Source organism: Benincasa hispida, chromosome 7, assembly GCF_009727055.1.
Source record: "Benincasa hispida cultivar B227 chromosome 7, ASM972705v1, whole genome shotgun sequence".
NCBI lineage: Eukaryota > Viridiplantae > Streptophyta > Magnoliopsida > Cucurbitales > Cucurbitaceae > Benincasa > Benincasa hispida.
In genome coordinates, this window is record NC_052355.1 from 12,287,298 (window position 1) to 12,305,368 (window position 18,071).

At 33.7% G+C, this 18,071-nt stretch overlaps 1 protein-coding gene across 2 annotated transcripts; it reads left to right on the top strand.

The window, feature by feature from the left end:
• Window positions 1-835: 835 nt before the first annotated feature.
• On the top strand, window positions 836-14,771 carry LOC120081330 (RNA demethylase ALKBH10B). 2 transcript variants are annotated; one of them, XM_039036082.1, is made up of 9 exons: window positions 836-1,184; window positions 1,423-2,110; window positions 3,045-3,167; window positions 3,408-3,505; window positions 3,646-3,763; window positions 12,833-12,952; window positions 13,069-13,193; window positions 13,280-13,434; window positions 13,541-14,771. In XM_039036082.1, exons 2-9 carry the CDS (start codon window positions 1,483-1,485, stop codon window positions 14,271-14,273), a joined length of 2,100 nt encoding a protein of 699 aa, XP_038892010.1. In that variant the 5' UTR covers window positions 836-1,184; window positions 1,423-1,482; the 3' UTR covers window positions 14,274-14,771. The 2 variants fall into 2 exon arrangements, with proteins under 2 accessions (XP_038892010.1, XP_038892011.1); XM_039036083.1 differs by having other exon boundaries at window positions 13,081-13,193.
• The last annotated feature ends 3,300 nt before the right edge of the window (window positions 14,772-18,071 follow it).

An 18,071-nucleotide genomic window follows, 5' to 3' on the forward strand; every position in this document is an offset into this window, starting at 1 on the left:
GAGAAGTAGTGTCTATAAGTATTTTCTTTTGCTATTTCCGTAAATAACTTGACATTTTTTCTTGAAAATTTTTCTAAATAAGAAATAGTATAAAATTTTGGATTAATCTTAGTAATTTTTTTTAATCAGTGGATTATGAAAATGGTTTAAAGTGATTATTAACCAAGTAAGATATAAAAAGATATTTAGATGTATAGAAATCACTCTTGTTTATATAGGAAATCAAACAAATTACTATTTGAAATAATTTTGTAAAAAAAAAAAGGAAAAATAATACATTTTTATTGGAAAAAAATATATTTAAAAAAAAAATGTTTACTCCAACTTTCCAAGAAATATATATTTTCTAAATTAAAAAATTTTATAATTTTTTTAAAAGAAAATTTCAATACAACTTTCAAAAGTGGATTTAAAAGAAAATTAGATAAATAAGACAAAGGATAAAAAATTGGATGAATGTAAAAACCTTTTTCATACTCAGAAAACAATGGACTATAAAAAATGATTTAAAGTGATTAACAAGGTAAGAAATAGAAACATATTTAATTAGGAAATATATTTAAAATATATTTTTTAAAAAATATAAAAAGTAATAAAAATTTTATTTAAAAAATTAAAAAACAGTTACTTAAAAGTTTGAGAGTAAATTCAAGATGAATTAGATTAAGGGAGATTATCCAAAACAGTGGAGATTATTTAGTTAAAAAGATCAAATCTTTGAACTCCAAAGTCCAAAGACAATAAATTCAGAACCCTAAATGAAATTACCAGAATACCCTTTTGAAGCTGATGAATTTGAGAGTATATCCTACGTTGGTCCCAGTTTTTATTTTTCTCAGCAGTGGAGAGAGAGAGAGAGAGAGAGAGAGAGAGAGAGAGAGAAGCCACCATTTTAAAGGAAGTCTTAAGAACCTATGTAAATTCGTGTTCATTAAAACCATCTCCAGTTTTCACTTTCAAAACCCTAGATCTTATATTCCTAAATTTCCCTCAAATCCCACCTTTTTCTTTTGTTTCTTCTTATTTACTGAATTTCACTGTGCGTTATTCACAAGCACAGTCTAAAAAGAGCTTTTCTCAAACCCCATTTTGCAGATCTGATAATTGGGGTCCATCGCCGCCCAAATTCTTCTGTAGCTTGTTATTCAGTTCTCAGAATTTGGATTCTTAATTTTTCGGTTCAGGTAATCTCTTTTGATCGGTTGTGAATGTGTAGATATCATAAAAAGATTATAACCCAGTTGGATGGATGTTGTTTTTGTTTGAGCATTGTTATTGACTTCTGTTCATGATTGATGGGTAGTGATGATTTTAAGCAATTCTTGTGGTATTTGAGTTTATGACCTTTAATTTAGCATTTGGACTGAGTTTTTGTTTGTTTTTAAAGACATTCATTTGTACTGCTTTTTTATTGGATCTCAGATTTGAGGGTATATAACTGTATATGCGGGTTTAGTGTATTTTTCTGGTTAGAAGATTCTCATGGCAATGCCATCGGGAAATGTGGGTGTACCGGATAAAGTTTCGTATCAGAGCGGTGGTGGTGGAGTTGCGGTGAGTGGTGGCGGTGGCGAGATCCATCAGCACCACCCACGCCCCTGGTTTCCTGATGAGCGTGATGGGTTTATCTCATGGTTGCGAGGAGAATTCGCTGCCTCAAATGCTATAATTGATGCCCTTTGCCATCATTTGCGTGCTGTGGGAGAGCCTGGGGAGTATGACGTGGTTATTGGATGCATACAGCAACGGCGGTGTAATTGGACGCCGGTGCTTCATATGCAGCAGTACTTTTCAGTGGCAGAAGTGATGTATGCCCTTCAGCAGGTCACCTCGAGGAGGCAGCAGAGGTATATGGATCCTGTGAAAGTGGGGCAGAAGTTGTATAGGAGACCTGGACCAGGGTTTAAGCAGCAGCAGGGTCATCGGGTTGAAGCCACAGTCAAGGAAGAGATCAACACTTGTGCAGAGTCATGTAATGGTGCGAATTCTTCAAGTCTTGTAGGCTGTAGGAAGGTGGAGCAAGTAAGTAATACGTGTGATGAAAGTAAGGCCTCAGGGGAGGATGGTAAATTGAATGATAAAGATTCAGAGTCAGCTGAGGACAATAAAGGTAATTTTTTTGTTCCCCTATCAATTTGTAATAGCGTGCGAAAGTTATATTATAAGTTTAATCTGTGGACCGTTTGATCCTGAACTTTGAAAGTTTAAGACCTATTAGACAACATTTTTGAAAAGTTTAATAATCTATAGGATACAAGCTTTGGAAATGCTGGGACCAAACTTCTTATTTTATCTTGGTTCTGTTTAAATATATACTCTCACTTATTTATTTATTTATTTATTGCTTTCATGCTACAAGTTATATATGTTGTCACGGATTGACATTTTCCTTTTAAAGTATAGTATGGCAGTATGACTTTGAGTTTAATACATGACCTTGTTAAAATAACAATGTTTAATTGTTTCCTCATCTTATTATCATCTAATAATTCATGGAAAGGAATAAATAGTATTACATAGTTGGTATTAACTGTTCAAGGCATTGCCCTGCTGTGCATTGATAAAGAAAATTTAAAACAGAAAGGGATTGATATTTTGATTGTAAAATCTGTTTGTGTGTCTTTTGGGTTACATTATAAACTGTTTGTATGAATGTTTTAATTTTTATATGGGTTATAACTAAAAAGTATCTTTAGGACAAAAATTGAATTTCAAACTAAGATCGACGGATAAGATTATAGTAAAGGTGAGGATAGAGGTTTTCTTGAACCTGGAAAAATCTTTGTTGCATTGCACTTGAACTTGATATGCATGGTTGCTAAAGGCCTTGTAAGGTCCTATCGAGGTAATGAAAATGTCCATGTTTTCATTCACTTTTGATTTTAGTTCTACTTTATATTTTGTACCCTGCATGTATAATGTTCATGTTTCTTGTCATTTCTATTTCACGCATAGAGGTTTGAATTACTTTAGATGTAAATACTCATCAATGAAGAAGAAATTATGACGATATCTCAATTTTGACAAACTTGCTTGTTGGCTAGATACTCATGGGAAGGACCAAAGTAATAGCAAACCAAAGTGTGCAGAAAATTTAGAAGACAATGCAAGTAATAAAGAATCTCAAGTTGAACCTACTGATGATGGATGTTCTTCAAGCCACAGAGGTGAGTACTTCCTCTTTAATCGTTGTTTCAATCTGGAAAACTTAACTTATATTTAGTGGGAGTCTGCTCTTTAAGCATTGTCGGTATAGTTAGAAATCACAAATGGCCGTGTCATAATTCAAAACTAATATTAATTTTTAAGCTTTATCCTATTTGTTGTGATGAAATTATCGATTTTTTTTTTTTATCTAAAGAAAATGACATCATTGTAATTATATTATCGATCAACTCTTTCCCCAGATAAGGAGTTGCAGTCTGTTCAAAGCCAGAATGGAAAGCAGTATGCTGCCAGAACCCCGAGAACCTTTGTTGCCAATGAGATGTTTGATGGAAAGATGGTATATCTGTTTAGTTTTGCCCTAAATTTGGTTCTTGGATTCTTTGTTGTGAGATACTTTGAAAAAAAAAAGTGTTTCATATTTAGCTTGACATGGTAGACTGATTGACTTCATATTATTTTATTTTTCTTCAATTTCAGGTTAATGTGATGGATGGATTGAAATTATTTGAAGAATTATTGGATGATGCTGAGGTTTCAAAGCTTCTTTCTCTGGTGAATGATTTGAGGGCTTCCGGAAAGAGAGGGCAATTCCAAGGCAAGTTCTTGTTCTTTTCAACTCTGCTTGACAATATTCATGTTCCATGAAAAAAAAAAATGATTCTGTTTATTTAAGAAGTTATTAAAAGAAATTTCAATTAGTTTGATTTTGTGAAGGTTTATACGGTGAAACATTCATTCTGTTCGCAATTATGTTACTTATGGCTTCGAGATTATGAGTTTATGAATTGGAACAATTACTTAAACATGGTTGTTGGAAATGTTTCACAGAATTGGGCCTTGTTTGGAAATCTTGAATGAACTTTTTCTTTCTAAATAAGTACTTTCCATTGAGAACTTGATTTTCTTTTTCCTTTTTGGATAAGAAACAACTTTATTGATGTATGTAATGACCCAAAGGATGTACAAAAGTTCCCTATCATTGAAAACTTGAATTCAGACCAAAATATTTGTAGTGCTCTTGTTAGAATTGAAAATTTGGACATTTTGAATGTTCTTTATAAAAAATCTTAGGCAGCTTAGGTGATTGGTACATGTACAGGTACATTTACCTATACATGTACAGGTACATTTACCTATACATGTACAGGTACATTTACCTATTTTTAAAGATAAGAAGCCAGATTGGTACATGTACAGGTACATTTACCTATTTTTAAAGATAAGAAGCCAGATTATGTTAAGAAAGGAGAAGAAGATGAGATATCTACCCTCAAATGCCTATGAAGCTAGCTCAATATTTCTGTGTAGTTCAATTAGCATTTTTTTTCCATTTTTGGAAAAGAAAGTTTGAGGCTCCAGCCATTTTAGTTCTGCAATTATTAGGTCAGCGTAGATAGATGCAAAATAAGAGTGAATATGTTGATAACAGAGCATTACTCAAAGGTTAAGGCATCTACTCGTTTTGAAGTTAGAGGTTCAAATCTCCAACCATATTTGTTGTAAAGAAAAAAGAAAAAAAAAAAAAAAAAATTAGAAAGAGTGAATATGCTGATATTTGATTTGTAGTTTGTATTCTAACCAAAGCTAGGTTCCACGGGTTCTCTGCCATCCATCTCCCTCATCTCTTCCCTATGTTCTTGGAGTGCTGCTGGTTGTCTAAAGCTGTTCTCGTTGGCCCTCATGTCTTCCCCCCCCACCCCCCAAAAAAAGACTTTTGATTGATTCATCAGGACTTGCAACGAAGAACAAATTTGAAAATCGGAACCTTCCTTCTACACTTACAATAAGACCTATGGTCTGATGGGGTCTTTGCCCTCCGAGGTTGTGGCTTGAAAGAAACTCTAGAATTTTTTGTGGTCAAGAAACTAACATGGACATTTTTGGAATGTGGTTACTTTTTTTGCTTCTACTTGGTCTTCTACTTTAATTTTCTTTTTAGTTGTAGCTTATCTCATATTTACACTAGCTGGGCTTCTTTTTTCTAGCCTGTCGGTGTGTGGGGATATCTCATCTCCTCCTTTTGTAATTTCTCCACTGACTATGAAGGTTATGTTTCTTATAAAAAAAACTTAGTTACACTTGCAATAATACCTATGCCCTTAACTGCTCGTCCACTCCCCATATTCAAGCGTAATCCATAAACTATTGTTTAAAGTTTGAGAAAGCCACTCCAATTAATGTTAATTACATCCGGAGTATCAGCAAAAACATACTCAAGAGTGAGGTACATAGTATTTTGCTATTACCGTCCCCTCCTCCCAATTTGGATGCATTTCTTCAATGGTTTCTTTTATCCATTAATCCGAAGAACTTTTAGCCCTTTTCTTAAAATTGTGCCACATAACGTTTGATGACATCATCCCTGACTGACTTTTCGAAGACCCAAGGACAACCAAGACGCTGAAACAATAAACCCGGTACTTCCATTATTAGGAGTAGTGAAGAAATAGATGTGCCTGGTCCTCCCCAACCTTCAAACAGAGATCAGCAGAAATTTGGACTTTGCCACCCCTTTTCAGTATTTGGACCTTCCTGACAAAGAATCCACACGATGATCTTTACCTTCTTAGGATCATTCATCTTCTAAATAAGCGTCAATAAAGCTCTACTCAATATAGAATGTGGTTTAGTGAGTTTCTGAAATTGAAATTTCACTAAGAATATGCACCATGGAAGTAAGTTTCTAATTTTCTCTCTTCTCCTAGCCAATATAAATTCCATTTATCTTGTCTGCCTGGGACCTCTTAAATTTCCTTCTCATCTAAGTAGTAATTCTTCAGAATAAGTACTTGCCTCCAAGTTTATTAAGTATACAATGTTGCTAAGCCTTTTTGTAGTTACCCTTGATTCTTATTTTACTTGATTTAAAGCCCTTTTTCTAGTTTACCTCCTTTTGTGGGCTTTATTTTAGTATGCCCTTGTATTCTTTCATTTTTTTCTCAATGAAAATTTGGTTATTCATAAATAAATAAATATATACACACAGTAGATTTTTTTTGGCTGAAAAATGGTATGAAATTTGGGAATTGAGAATGTAGTAACTGACTTCAGGTTTTTTTTTTTAATGCCCTTTGTTTATTAGGAAAAAATCCTTATTGGGTAAAATAAATAGAAGTTATGATTTGTTTATTCTGTGTTGCAATAGGTGATAAATGTAGAAAAAGATTTCTTATCTTAAAAAAAATGCAGAAGGGTTGAATTTTGAGTTTTCACTTTGAACTTCACCATATCATTGAAATTTTACGTTTCCTTTTCAGAAAAAAGAGGAAGAAATAATACATTCTTTTTCCTGATGTTATCTGATCTGAAGTCCCTGTCATCATTGATTGGACCACCTTACTCCAACCAAATAAGTGTTTTAATTTCCACTCATTGTTTCCTTCCCAAAAAACCTTCTCAATTGATTGCAACACTCTCCAACCAGGAATGATTAGTTCAAAAGTGGTTTCCCTTCTTTCTTCAGGAATACATCTTGAGTAACTTCTTTAGAATATAGTCTATTAAAAAAAATTGAATTTCTTCATCAGTATCACTATCTTCCAAAATTCTAATTTTCTTTGAAGCAATTTGTGATTTTTTTTAAAAAAATTATGAAAATAACTTTCATTGAGGAAAAAATGAAAGAATACATGGGCATACAAAAAACCAAGCCACAATAAGGGAGCTCCCTCTATAAGAAGGGGCTCCGACTATGTAACAAAATGCCTATTGGATAATTACAAAAATCCTTTGAAATCGAAGCCCAGAGATAAACATGGAAATGAACGAAGGACCTCCAGTATGTTCTTTCACATGGAGCAATGTGAATGAATGTCCTCCACTTTTTGTATGGTTTGGTATTTACAGTAGTTCCTCTTTGGACGCAGAGACAATGTGAAAGAAAATAGTATTCTTGTCCCCTTGCTTCAGCCAAATCTTTTAACTTGTTTGATTCCTACAACACTCGTCTTCTCAAAATTGACCAAACAACATTTCGATCGTTTTATCATGGTTTGCTTCCGTACATATTTTGGACCATGGTTCCCCCACATGAAGTTATTGGACCAACATATATTTCGAACAGGGTTTCTCCTCATTTACCAAGGGATGTTATGGGGCCTGCAACACTTGTGCTGTATTGTTCTAAGCTTTGAGATAGGACTGCTGGTCTCATCAATGATATTTCAATTCTCCAGGGATTTAATGAAAGGTCTGAAAGAGAACGTTGTTCTAGGAGGGATGATACCCGAAAGAGGCCTTAGACCAGGCTTTTTTAGGACGGGCAACGGGGAGCCCGGGCCCTCGATAACCCCCGTGGAACGGGGGAGCACTCCTACAATCGAATGACTTGAAACACTTCTCCGTAAGTCGCAATCAACTTGATGCACTTTGTTGGACGGACTCATGAGTCACCCACGGGCACCGGGGATACTAGAATATTCCGTCGACTCTGTACCGAACTTGGCTTATACATTCTCGTACTATACTGCATCCGGTGGGCCAACCGACCGAGTTAGTTGGGCAGGGCGTCCATGTCACAGAACCTTTCTTCTTATAGATTTTCCTTTATTGCTCTCTTTTGTTGTAAGCAAGGACAACCCCACCCCTCAAAATTCACTGGTCAATCTCTCTTGTTGCTCTTTGATTTCTCCTTTTGTACTTTGATAGGTATCGCTAGATGATAGTAGGAAGTCTTATTGAATTGAAGAAATGCCTCGAGGCAAATTACAATCACATGGAAGTAAAGGTCCCTTCTCTCTCTCTCTCTCGAGTAAACTCAACTGAAAGATGAATAACTGAAAATGTACTGATGCCCTTTTCCCCCACGTATACTCATTCCTTTCTCCTTTTTAACTAACTGTGGGGCCCACTCTATTGCTATTGGATGAAGAAGCTACACTCCCCATTATATAAGCCATTCCCTTTTTACCCCTCCTTTGGTATTGCAATATGATCAGTGGCCTAACTTACCCATATTAAAGGGCTCTCATTTTGTATCTCTTTGGATAAGCTAATATCGTTTCTTATCCCCCCACCCCACCACCCAAAAAAGGGTAAACAGACCGAACAAATCCCCCAATAAGTTCTACCCTTTGTATTGCCAACTAATTGGCCATCTCCGTGTTTTCATATCTCAATTAGGCTTTTTCAGCATGAAGGAATTTAGTAGTCAGACCTATTTTTTAAACTTCCCGTATATAGCATATCACTGTCATGAAAACAAAATCTGTTCAACGTAAGAGTTTTCCCCCAAGCTATTCTAGTGAACCCCTTATTTTTCTTCTTTCTAACTTTTACCTTTGTTAGGAGTTCTTCCACCCTTTTCTCAATATGACTTTTCATCACTTCTAGACGGATATCCTTGTCACCTTCTACCCCTCGAAGCTACCACCTTTTTCTAGATACCCTTTTTCCCTTCTTTTTGGAACCTCCTTATTTTCCCCTTGAGAAATGGCTAAGTTTTTTCTTCATGCCTTTGGAGTTTGGATAGAGTTTATATTTCCACATATCAACCGCTTTGGTTGGAAATCTTTTAAACCTAAGAACTCCATAATCAAACCCTGTTTTCCTAAAAAAAAAAAAATTAGGTTATTTTATTATTATTATTTTTTGGGATAAAATCAACAACTTTTATGGAGAAAAAAAATGAAAGAATACCCGGTATCAAATTAAAAAAAAAAAAAAAAAGCCCACAAAACACACCACTTCCTATAGAAAGGGGCTTCAACTATGCAAAATAACTCATATAGAATAATTACAAAAGGTCTTTGAAATCGAAACTCACAAAGAAAAACGAAAGTAAACAAGGGACCAAACTTCACTAGTATCCTTATCCACCCCTCTAAAGTCATACCATTCCGCTCACCCCACAAAACCCACAAGATATAACACATCTCAGCTAACCGCAAAAAGTGCCCCTTCTCCCCACAAAAAGCGTCTCTCTAGCGAACAAATGAAAAGCCAAATGTTTGGCAAAGATGCTCCCAAATAGAACTAGTAGACTTGCACCACCAAAGAATATGATCTAGATCTTCCTTCGCCTTCCACAAAGGATACAACAAAACGGTCCAACAAGCGAGGGGAGCTTCCTGGTGAGATGATCCATCATATTCGCATGGCCATGTAAAACTTGCCAGGTAAAGAATTTCAATTTCCTAGGAACCTTAGTCCTCCAAAGAATTGAAAAGACTGACTCTAAGGGAGAGGGATCCACGAGACTATGAAGAAAGAAATGGAAAACCCCTCCAAAGAATTGAGACTCCAAACTCTCACATCCCTTCTCTCACACCTAAAAGAGTGACCCTCAAGCAAAGCAAGAAGGGAAGTCACATTAGTTGCCTTCCTATTGGAAAGGGGGAGATGAAACCCAAACAAAAAGGAACAAGAGCTCTCTGATCACACAAGGAAACCAACACCAAAGTGATTTTTAAGAGACAACAAATGAAAAAGTCTAGGATATAAAGCACAAAGGTCGCTAACCCCACCCATTGGTCCTCCCAAAAGTATCTCTCCCCTCCACCACCACACAAAAGTATCTCTCCCCTCCCAAAAGTATCTAGGAAGCATGGACAATAGATATTGTTGGTTCTAATTTTAACTTGTAAACCTTATTAGATAATAGAGATGTTGTTAGTTTCCTCTCACCTTTACAACGAATTGTTTTGAGTAGATTGAAGTATTAAATCTCTTTTTCAGTATTCATTTTTAGAAAAGGTCATAGTAAGCAAATACATACATACATATATATATATATATATATAAAAAGAACTAACATATCCCAAATGTGTCGTCTATTAATTTTTTAGAAATTGACATGCCTCCATGATATGTTCATGTGATGTCCGGTTTCTATAGAGAAATTAACCTCATTTACAATAAACCTTTCGCAGCTGAATAATAATAATGAAAGAATCCTGGTGATTTGGCCAATGGTCCTTTGCTATCGTGTAAACTAATGGCTTGTGAGAAGGAGAGCTTTTAGGGATATGGACCATATGGTTAGAATGTTTGGAATGTGGCACGTAGTAATTCTCATTGCTGGGTGTCATCAAGAATATTTACCTATCAAATGTCTTCTAGGTGTTATAGGCTCTACTTGGTAATGGATTTAGCACCATATTTTCATTTTTTAAGGTACAAATACCATTTTGGTCCCTGTACTTTGAATTTTGTTCTATTTTGGTCTCTGTAATTTCAATTGTTAAATTTTAGTCTCTATACTCAATAAATGTTAAAATTAGGCTTTCAATCCCCTTTACAAATTGTGAAAATATATTTACAATATTTAATCAATTTTGATAAAGTTAATTTTGAAGGATTAAATTTAAGATTTATTGAAAGTACAGATGCTTAAATTAGATAACAGATTGTGTTGGGACCAAATTGGAATAAAATCCAAATTATAGGACAAAAATTATATTTTATGTTGCTACAATTTTAATTGAAGCGTCCATGGAAGAAAGTTTTCTGCACTCTTTAAGTAGTAACATGTTTTAAGTTGTCTGCCAAGATAAAGAAGATTCCGAAAGATGTCGGGTAAGGTGTACAAAAAAGTTGGACCTCATTTGGTAACCATTTCGTTTTTGGTTTTTGAAAATTAAGTTTGTTTTCTCTAAGTTTCTTATAATGATTTGTATCTTTCTTAAGTAAAAGAGTTGAGTTCTTAGCCAAATTTCACAAACAAAAACAAGTTTTTAAAAATTATTTTTTTAGTTTTCAAAACATGGCTTGGTTTTAAAAACACTTGTAAAATATAGCCAACAAAACTTGAAAACTAATGGATGGAAGTGGGATTTGTTGGAAAATCTTTAATTATTCCTCGAGGCTCTTGAAGTCTTTCTGGTTGATTTCTTGAAAAACGGGTCTGAATGGATCGTTGAGCCATTTGGTTATATTTTTGCCTTCATATTCCATTCCAAACTGCCTTTAGAAATGTCATCAGAGTCACTAGAACAGTAGAGTCAAATTTTCGTTGTGGATAATGATAGGTTCTTCGAGAAAATCGGGCATGGGTAAAATTAGTATGTGGGAATTCTTCTTCTGAATCACTTGAATCAAAATTTCAGCACTATTTTTTGGAAGTGCAATTGATTTTCTTGCCCATACCAATTGTATTTTTTCTTGATGCCTTCTTTGGTCAGTAGTAGTCCATTCTTGCAAAATCTTGAAAAATCTTTCGTTTCTTCTTTCTTGGAATTTCAAGGGTTTTCCCTAATTAGATGTGTGTTGTTTGGCAATGAGCATAACTCACGAAGCTCCCTCTTGTGATTGGTGTCGTCAAGAGTTTATTGGTCTTCCACTGACGGCAGTCAAATCTTGGCCCAGGCAGTTGCTCTGATACCAATTTGATGTAGCCTAAATGCTAAAAGGAGAGAAATCTCCAAGAATCAATCAAAATCTTTATTGTTAATTAAAAGTTGTCTAATACAAGAGGGAACTCTCTATTTATAGAGAATTAGAAGAATCCTAAAAGGATATCTAAAAAGAAACTAAAAACTAATTGAGTAACTAAAATGTAACTAATCAAGGATTAATAAGATTAATTTGAATTTACCAAATTATCCCAATCATATTACATCGCTGCTAGAGGAGGGCGAACACCTCATTATACCAAAGGATCTTTGCTTGCCCTCTAAAAGATGTGCCACCAATGAGTTGAAATAGGACCTCAAATGCTTTGCGAGGCCAGCACCACACAAGGTTCAGGATGTCAAGGAGGTCTTCCCAGCATGCAGCTGCAAAAAGACAAAAGAAGAACAAATGCATCATGGTTTCGTCGCTTCCTTTACAAAGAACACACCAATATGGGGAGAGAGCCATATTCAGAAGGATTCTTTGGCGTCAACAAGTATTCAACATCTCATAAGAGAAGATCCACAAGAAAACCTTTACCCAAGGGTTTTATTTTATTTTATTTTAAAGAAACCAAACTTTCATTGAGATAGATGAAAGAATATACAAGGGCAATACAAACACAAGCCCAAAAAACAAAGCAATAAGGATTTATGCCCTTATCATGAAAACTCCCATTATCTGGAATGACATATGATATACAAAAGGCTCTCCAAAGTATACACAATCTTTGAGTTAATTTAAATCAATTATGAACAGGAATGGTGGAATTCATATTTGAAATTTGATTTTTCTCACCTATTCCTTGTAATTTGCAACGTATGAAGAATCTTGTTATCTTTCCACTAGTTAAGATTGTAAAAATAAAAATATAAGTGCATGTGAAAATTTCTTAGATCTCGAAGATGTGGAAAGAGTAGCACTAGCATTAGCATCATAATGGTACAGTTAATTTTATAGGTTTTTTATGAGACATTGTAAGCTTAGGTGTTTATACTGATTGTATAATAATAAATAAGGCGTCTATAGAATAATCTAGTTGTTTCCCAGTCAAACCAAAAGTTGAATCGCAATTGGCCCTGTTCCTTCTGATGCATGTTTACCTTATGCACACTTTTTCTTCTATTCCTTTTCTCTTTGTTTTCTGTCTTTGGAAAAATCAATGAACTAACTTTCTATCTTATTGCCCTGCAATTGTGTTAATGAATGATATGTGTAAGATGGACAATGTTTTTATATTTTATCTTTATTGAAAAACAATGTTTTTATACGTGATAAAATTTGCTTAAGAATGAACTGAATGATATAATATTTTGCTCTTGCACATAATCAGGTCAGACGTATGTGGTATTAAAAAGACCCATGAAGGGACATGGGAGAGAGATGATCCAACTAGGCTTTCCCATTGCAGATGCTCCTCATGATGATGACAATTCTTCAGGGCTCTCTAAAGGTATTTATTCATTTGAGGTTTCAATTTCTAAATTTAGTTGAGCTATGATATAGCAATATAAATATAGCTCTTTGTCAGTTTTTGTTTCATGGGGTAGTTTAGATCTTCCTTTTTAGTGAACTTTACAGATAGAAGAATAGAATCCATTCCCTCATTACTTCAAGATCTCATTGATCGTTTGGTTGGGGAGCAAGTGATGACAGTGAAACCAGATTCCTGCATCGTTGATTTTTATAATGAGGTTGTTAATTACGTTCTTGTTTTTAGCAGGTTTTAAATAGTGTATGTAAGTTCTAGACTAATATTCTTATTGGTTGATGTCCTCAGGGTGATCATTCTCAGCCTCATGTCTGGCCACCATGGTTTGGGAGGCCCGTTGGTGTCCTCCTCTTGACTGAATGTGAAATGACTTTTGGTAGAGTGATTGGTACAGACCATTCTGGCAACTATAGAGGGGCTATGAAGTTGTCTCTCACACCCGGGTAATCGTTCTATCCTTTTATCCTCGTCCTGACATGTGCTTCTTAATTTACTGTTGATCATCCTCTTCCTGATCTGTACTGCTTTTCTTCACCTTTTGAAACACAGAACCCTACTAGTGGTGCAAGGAAAATCTGCAGATTTTGCTAAGCATGCAATTCCCGCTATCCGCAAGCAACGTATACTTGTTACATTGACCAAATCACAACCAAAAAGAGCTGTACCAGCTGATGGGCAACGCACATCTCTGAATATAGGTTCATTTTCCAGTTGGGGCCCTCCATCTGTTAGATCGCCCAACCCTCGTCTTTCCCCTGGACAGAAGCCCTATCCTACAGTTCCATCGACTGGGGTGCTACCAGCGCCACCCATTCGTCCCCAAATGGCACCACCAAATGGCATCCCTCCCTTAATTGTCCCACCTGTAGCACCACCTATGCCTTTCCCTCCCGTGCCAATCCCAACTGGTCCATCCGCGTGGCCCACTGCACATCCAAGGCATCCTCCACCTCGTCTCCCTGTTCCCGGCACTGGAGTATTCCTTCCCCCTCCAGGTTCATCCAGTGCTCCAGCTCCATCTCCTCAACAACCGCCAAACTCCGCAGTTGAGACAGGTTCCCTTTCAGAAAAGGAGAATGGTTCGACGAAATCTGATCACAATTCAGGTACTTCTCCAGGTGAAAAACCAGAAGCAAAGCCGCCTCAAAGACAAGAATGCAATGGAAGTATGGATGGAAGTGGGAGTGATAAAGTGAAAGAGGAAGAGCAGCAGCCGCAGCAGCAACAGGAGGAGCAAAATGAGAATCCGCAGGCCCAAAATGCAGGAGGTGGAGCAGTTTAGAGAAGAAAATACATTATTTAAGAGAAAAGAGAGAGAAAGGAAACCAGGTAGGCTGCAGAGTTGAATGAGTTACAAGCAAAATGTAGAGAGCGGCAACATTCAAGACTGATGATTTTCACACACTAAGACAATACTACTACTACCAAGGAAAACAAGGGGAGTTCTCTTTCAAAATCCTTTTAGTTCATTCCTTTTTTTTTGTCCTGAAAAATTATTGGTTAGATGGGAAAACTCATTCCTAATGGAACTTTGGATCTTACTTATCATCTTTTAAAAAAGAGATTTTTGAGAAGTCAGAACCAGTTGGGATTATTTTTTGTGTTTAAACAGGTGAAAAGAGAAGGAAAAAAGCTAACCCCTTGAATTATCATGGACTGGATCTTCCCCCCTCGGATATGAAATTAATCAATAGTTCTATACTTTGCAAATGTAGAGAGACAAATCTTTGGCCTTTCTTGTTGATCAGAATATAATGGATTAAGATTAGCTTCTCTTTAACGCAAGTGCAAATCATCCCATTTATCCTGGCGTGGCATTTGTACATTTTTAACTAGTTGAGTTTTACTCTATGATGATAATATGAGGTCTTGTTTATTAAAGTAGGAGGTTGTTCTAACTATTTAGATGCTTTTAGAAGTACCTATATAGAAAGCTAAAATGTAAGTATTAGATATCTCTAGATTTATTTGGAAGATTGTAAATAAGTATCTCAAATGAAAAGAAGTTAGAGAAACAATAGAGGAAAAAAAAGTGAGTGAGCAAAGGGTAAAAAAATTCTCTCAAAAGTGTTATCTTGGTATTTAATACAAGCTTCTTTCTTTGAAGTGTTTCTCTTCTCATTTTGTGTTAATTTCTTCAACGAATAGTATCAAAGCTAAGCTAGCGGAGCGAAGATTAACTATTCTTTAGGACTGTGAAGCTTGTTTGGGACACTAACTACTGTCCAGGCTAGTCGGGGATGTCATGGAGTTGTTGGCTATTAGGCTATTAGGCTCTTGCTCTTGATGTTTTTGTTGATAACTAATTTGAATTTATTTACTAAACTTTTTTTTGGAGTTTTGAAGTGTTAATTGAGTATAACTTTTGAACGAGGATGAACCAAGTAATTTGGACACACGTGGTAACAAATGGAGAGCTGAACTTTTTGATTAAATATAATATTATTGTTTTGCAAATGTTAAAGCATTTTTTTCCCTTTTATTAGAGTACATTGGTTTTTTTAGTACCATCTAGAGTATAGAAATACGAACCATAGACTTCGTGATTGCTAACAGCTTGTATAGTTCAAAACTTTGTGATTGCTAACACGCTTATATGCTCATTGAACTATGCACACTTTGTTGGCTATTAAAATTAATTAATTACACATTTTTTGTTTAATTATTTATTTTTTAAAATTTAATGATTAGAAATATTTTTTCTTTGGTTTTAAACTTTTAAGAATGCCTCTATAGGGAAGCACCCGATTTTTTTTCTTTTCTTTGCTAATGTTTTTTTTTTTTTGGGAAATTGCCAGTAATAACACTATTAAGTTTTTCCTTTTCAAAATGATTTAGTTAAAAAATTAACTTTTTTAATTTATTGATTGTTTTGGATCTTCTCGTTGTAATCTCAGGCAATATCAACACCGAGATTCTACTAATTTTTTAAATATTATATAATTTTTTCAAATCTTATACCAAATTTTATATATTTTCAAATTTTCTCCAAGGTCGATTATTTTTACCAAATCTTATATCAAATTTTTACATAATTTTTCAAAACTTTACCTTAATTTTTGTTTCCGCAATTATATGAATTTTCAAATTTACAAATGAATTAACCAATTATGATTTTTTAGATGGATCTCAAGTGCATTGTTTTTTAAATTTTGTAAAAGATCAAATTTTGTAAATAAAGAATTAAGATTTGAAAAAATATAAAGAAATTTTGGGGTTAACATGAGATTTCTTCCACAATATTTAGAAAACTTGATAGAATCTCGGTATTAAGTGTCCGAGATTTCACTGAAAAAGCCCAAAACAATCGATAAAGTTAGAAAAAAGTTATATTTTTGTGGAATTCTCGGGTGGGATGGATAAAAAAAACTATTGTAATAATTTTCAAAGAATATGCTAGTTTTGAAAGATAAAAATTTAGAGGCTATTTTTGACAATTTTATCTATTTTTCCCTTTTTTTTTTTTTTTTTTCGAAAATCTTAAAATTTTAATTGGTTTAACTATTTTTTTTTAACCTCTTTCATTGATCGAATATGTAATATCGGCAATTTTCTTATATGATTTTTTTTTTCTTTTTGAGCTAATTTGTCCTCTCTACCATGTAAAATAAAAAATATAAATCACCATACTTTGAAAGATTTTAACAAATTTGTATGGATCAAACACTAACTTTAGAAACTAACATATTATAGACATAATAACCAATGTATTAAACATCAATGTCAACACAATTTGTTATCGGTTAATTTGTTCATAGGTCAAATTTCTTTTTGTAAAAAACTTTATTTTATTGAAACTAATAAGTTCAACAAAAAAATTTGCATTTTTTTTTGTTAAACGAGTAGGTGAATTACCTGAAATGAAATTGATGTTTAAATTGTAATACTTAAGTTGATAAAACTAAAAGTTCAGCTTCCAAATTGATACAACATGATAAGTTTAGGGGCAAATATGATGTTTTCTAAAAAAAATATGAAAAATTGCACAAATCCTCAATTTTGGGAGAGATGAGACTAAAAAAGTAATTTTTGCTCAAAGTATTCTTTTCAAAAAAATCTTATTAAAGTAACAAGAAAAGTTATCATGTAACTCTTTATAAATTGAGAAATGCAAGAAAATAAAAAATTGTTTACTACTTCCTAATTTGATTATTTGATGAGATTGGTCTTTTATTTATTTATGTTTTTTTTAATGAAAATTATACAACTTGACAAGTTTAGAGGTAAAAATTAATTATTTTTTAAGAATTGTTAAATTTATTTTTTCTTTAGAAAAGAGTAAAATTATTATTTATTAGTTTAAATATTTTAATATAATTTTTTGGGTTAAATTACAAATTTGGTCCCTATAGTTCTGGAGAAAGTTAGCATTTAGTCCCTATAATTTTAATGTTGGAATATAGTCCTTTTTATTTGATAAATCCCAACCATGAGGCTGAATTTCCAATTTAATGATTCTTTTGACATCAATATTTAATACATTGTTCATATGTTTATCAGGTAGTTTCTAAATTAGCATTTGATCCATACAATTATGTTAAATCTTTCAAAATATGATGTTGTGTAATGTTTATTTTAATATAATTGGATGGGAGATTCGAAACACAAATCTATTGATCATTAATACATACTTATACTTGTTGATCTAAACTCATTTGATATATGACGTTATTAATGTTTACTATAATTTTCTTATCTAATACATTCGTTTAAAATAGTGGTTTATATTTTTCTTTTTACACGGTAGAGAGGACAAATTAACCTAAAAAGAAAAAAAAATCATATAAAAATTTTGTCTATTACATATTAACAAATAAATAAACAAAAAAAAGCATTTAGAAAGAAAAGAAAAAGAAATGGGTGCTCTCTAGCACTCCTTAAAAACCAAGAAATAATATTTTTTTAATAATCCTAAACATATCGCTTTCAATCAACACCCTTTAATAACTAAAATGAGCATAGCACAATCGATATTAAGTATATACATTAACATTGAGATTAGAGATTCGATCCTCCACCATATATATACATACACACACGAACACACTCGAGTAAATTTTGTCTTTACCTAATTAGTTTC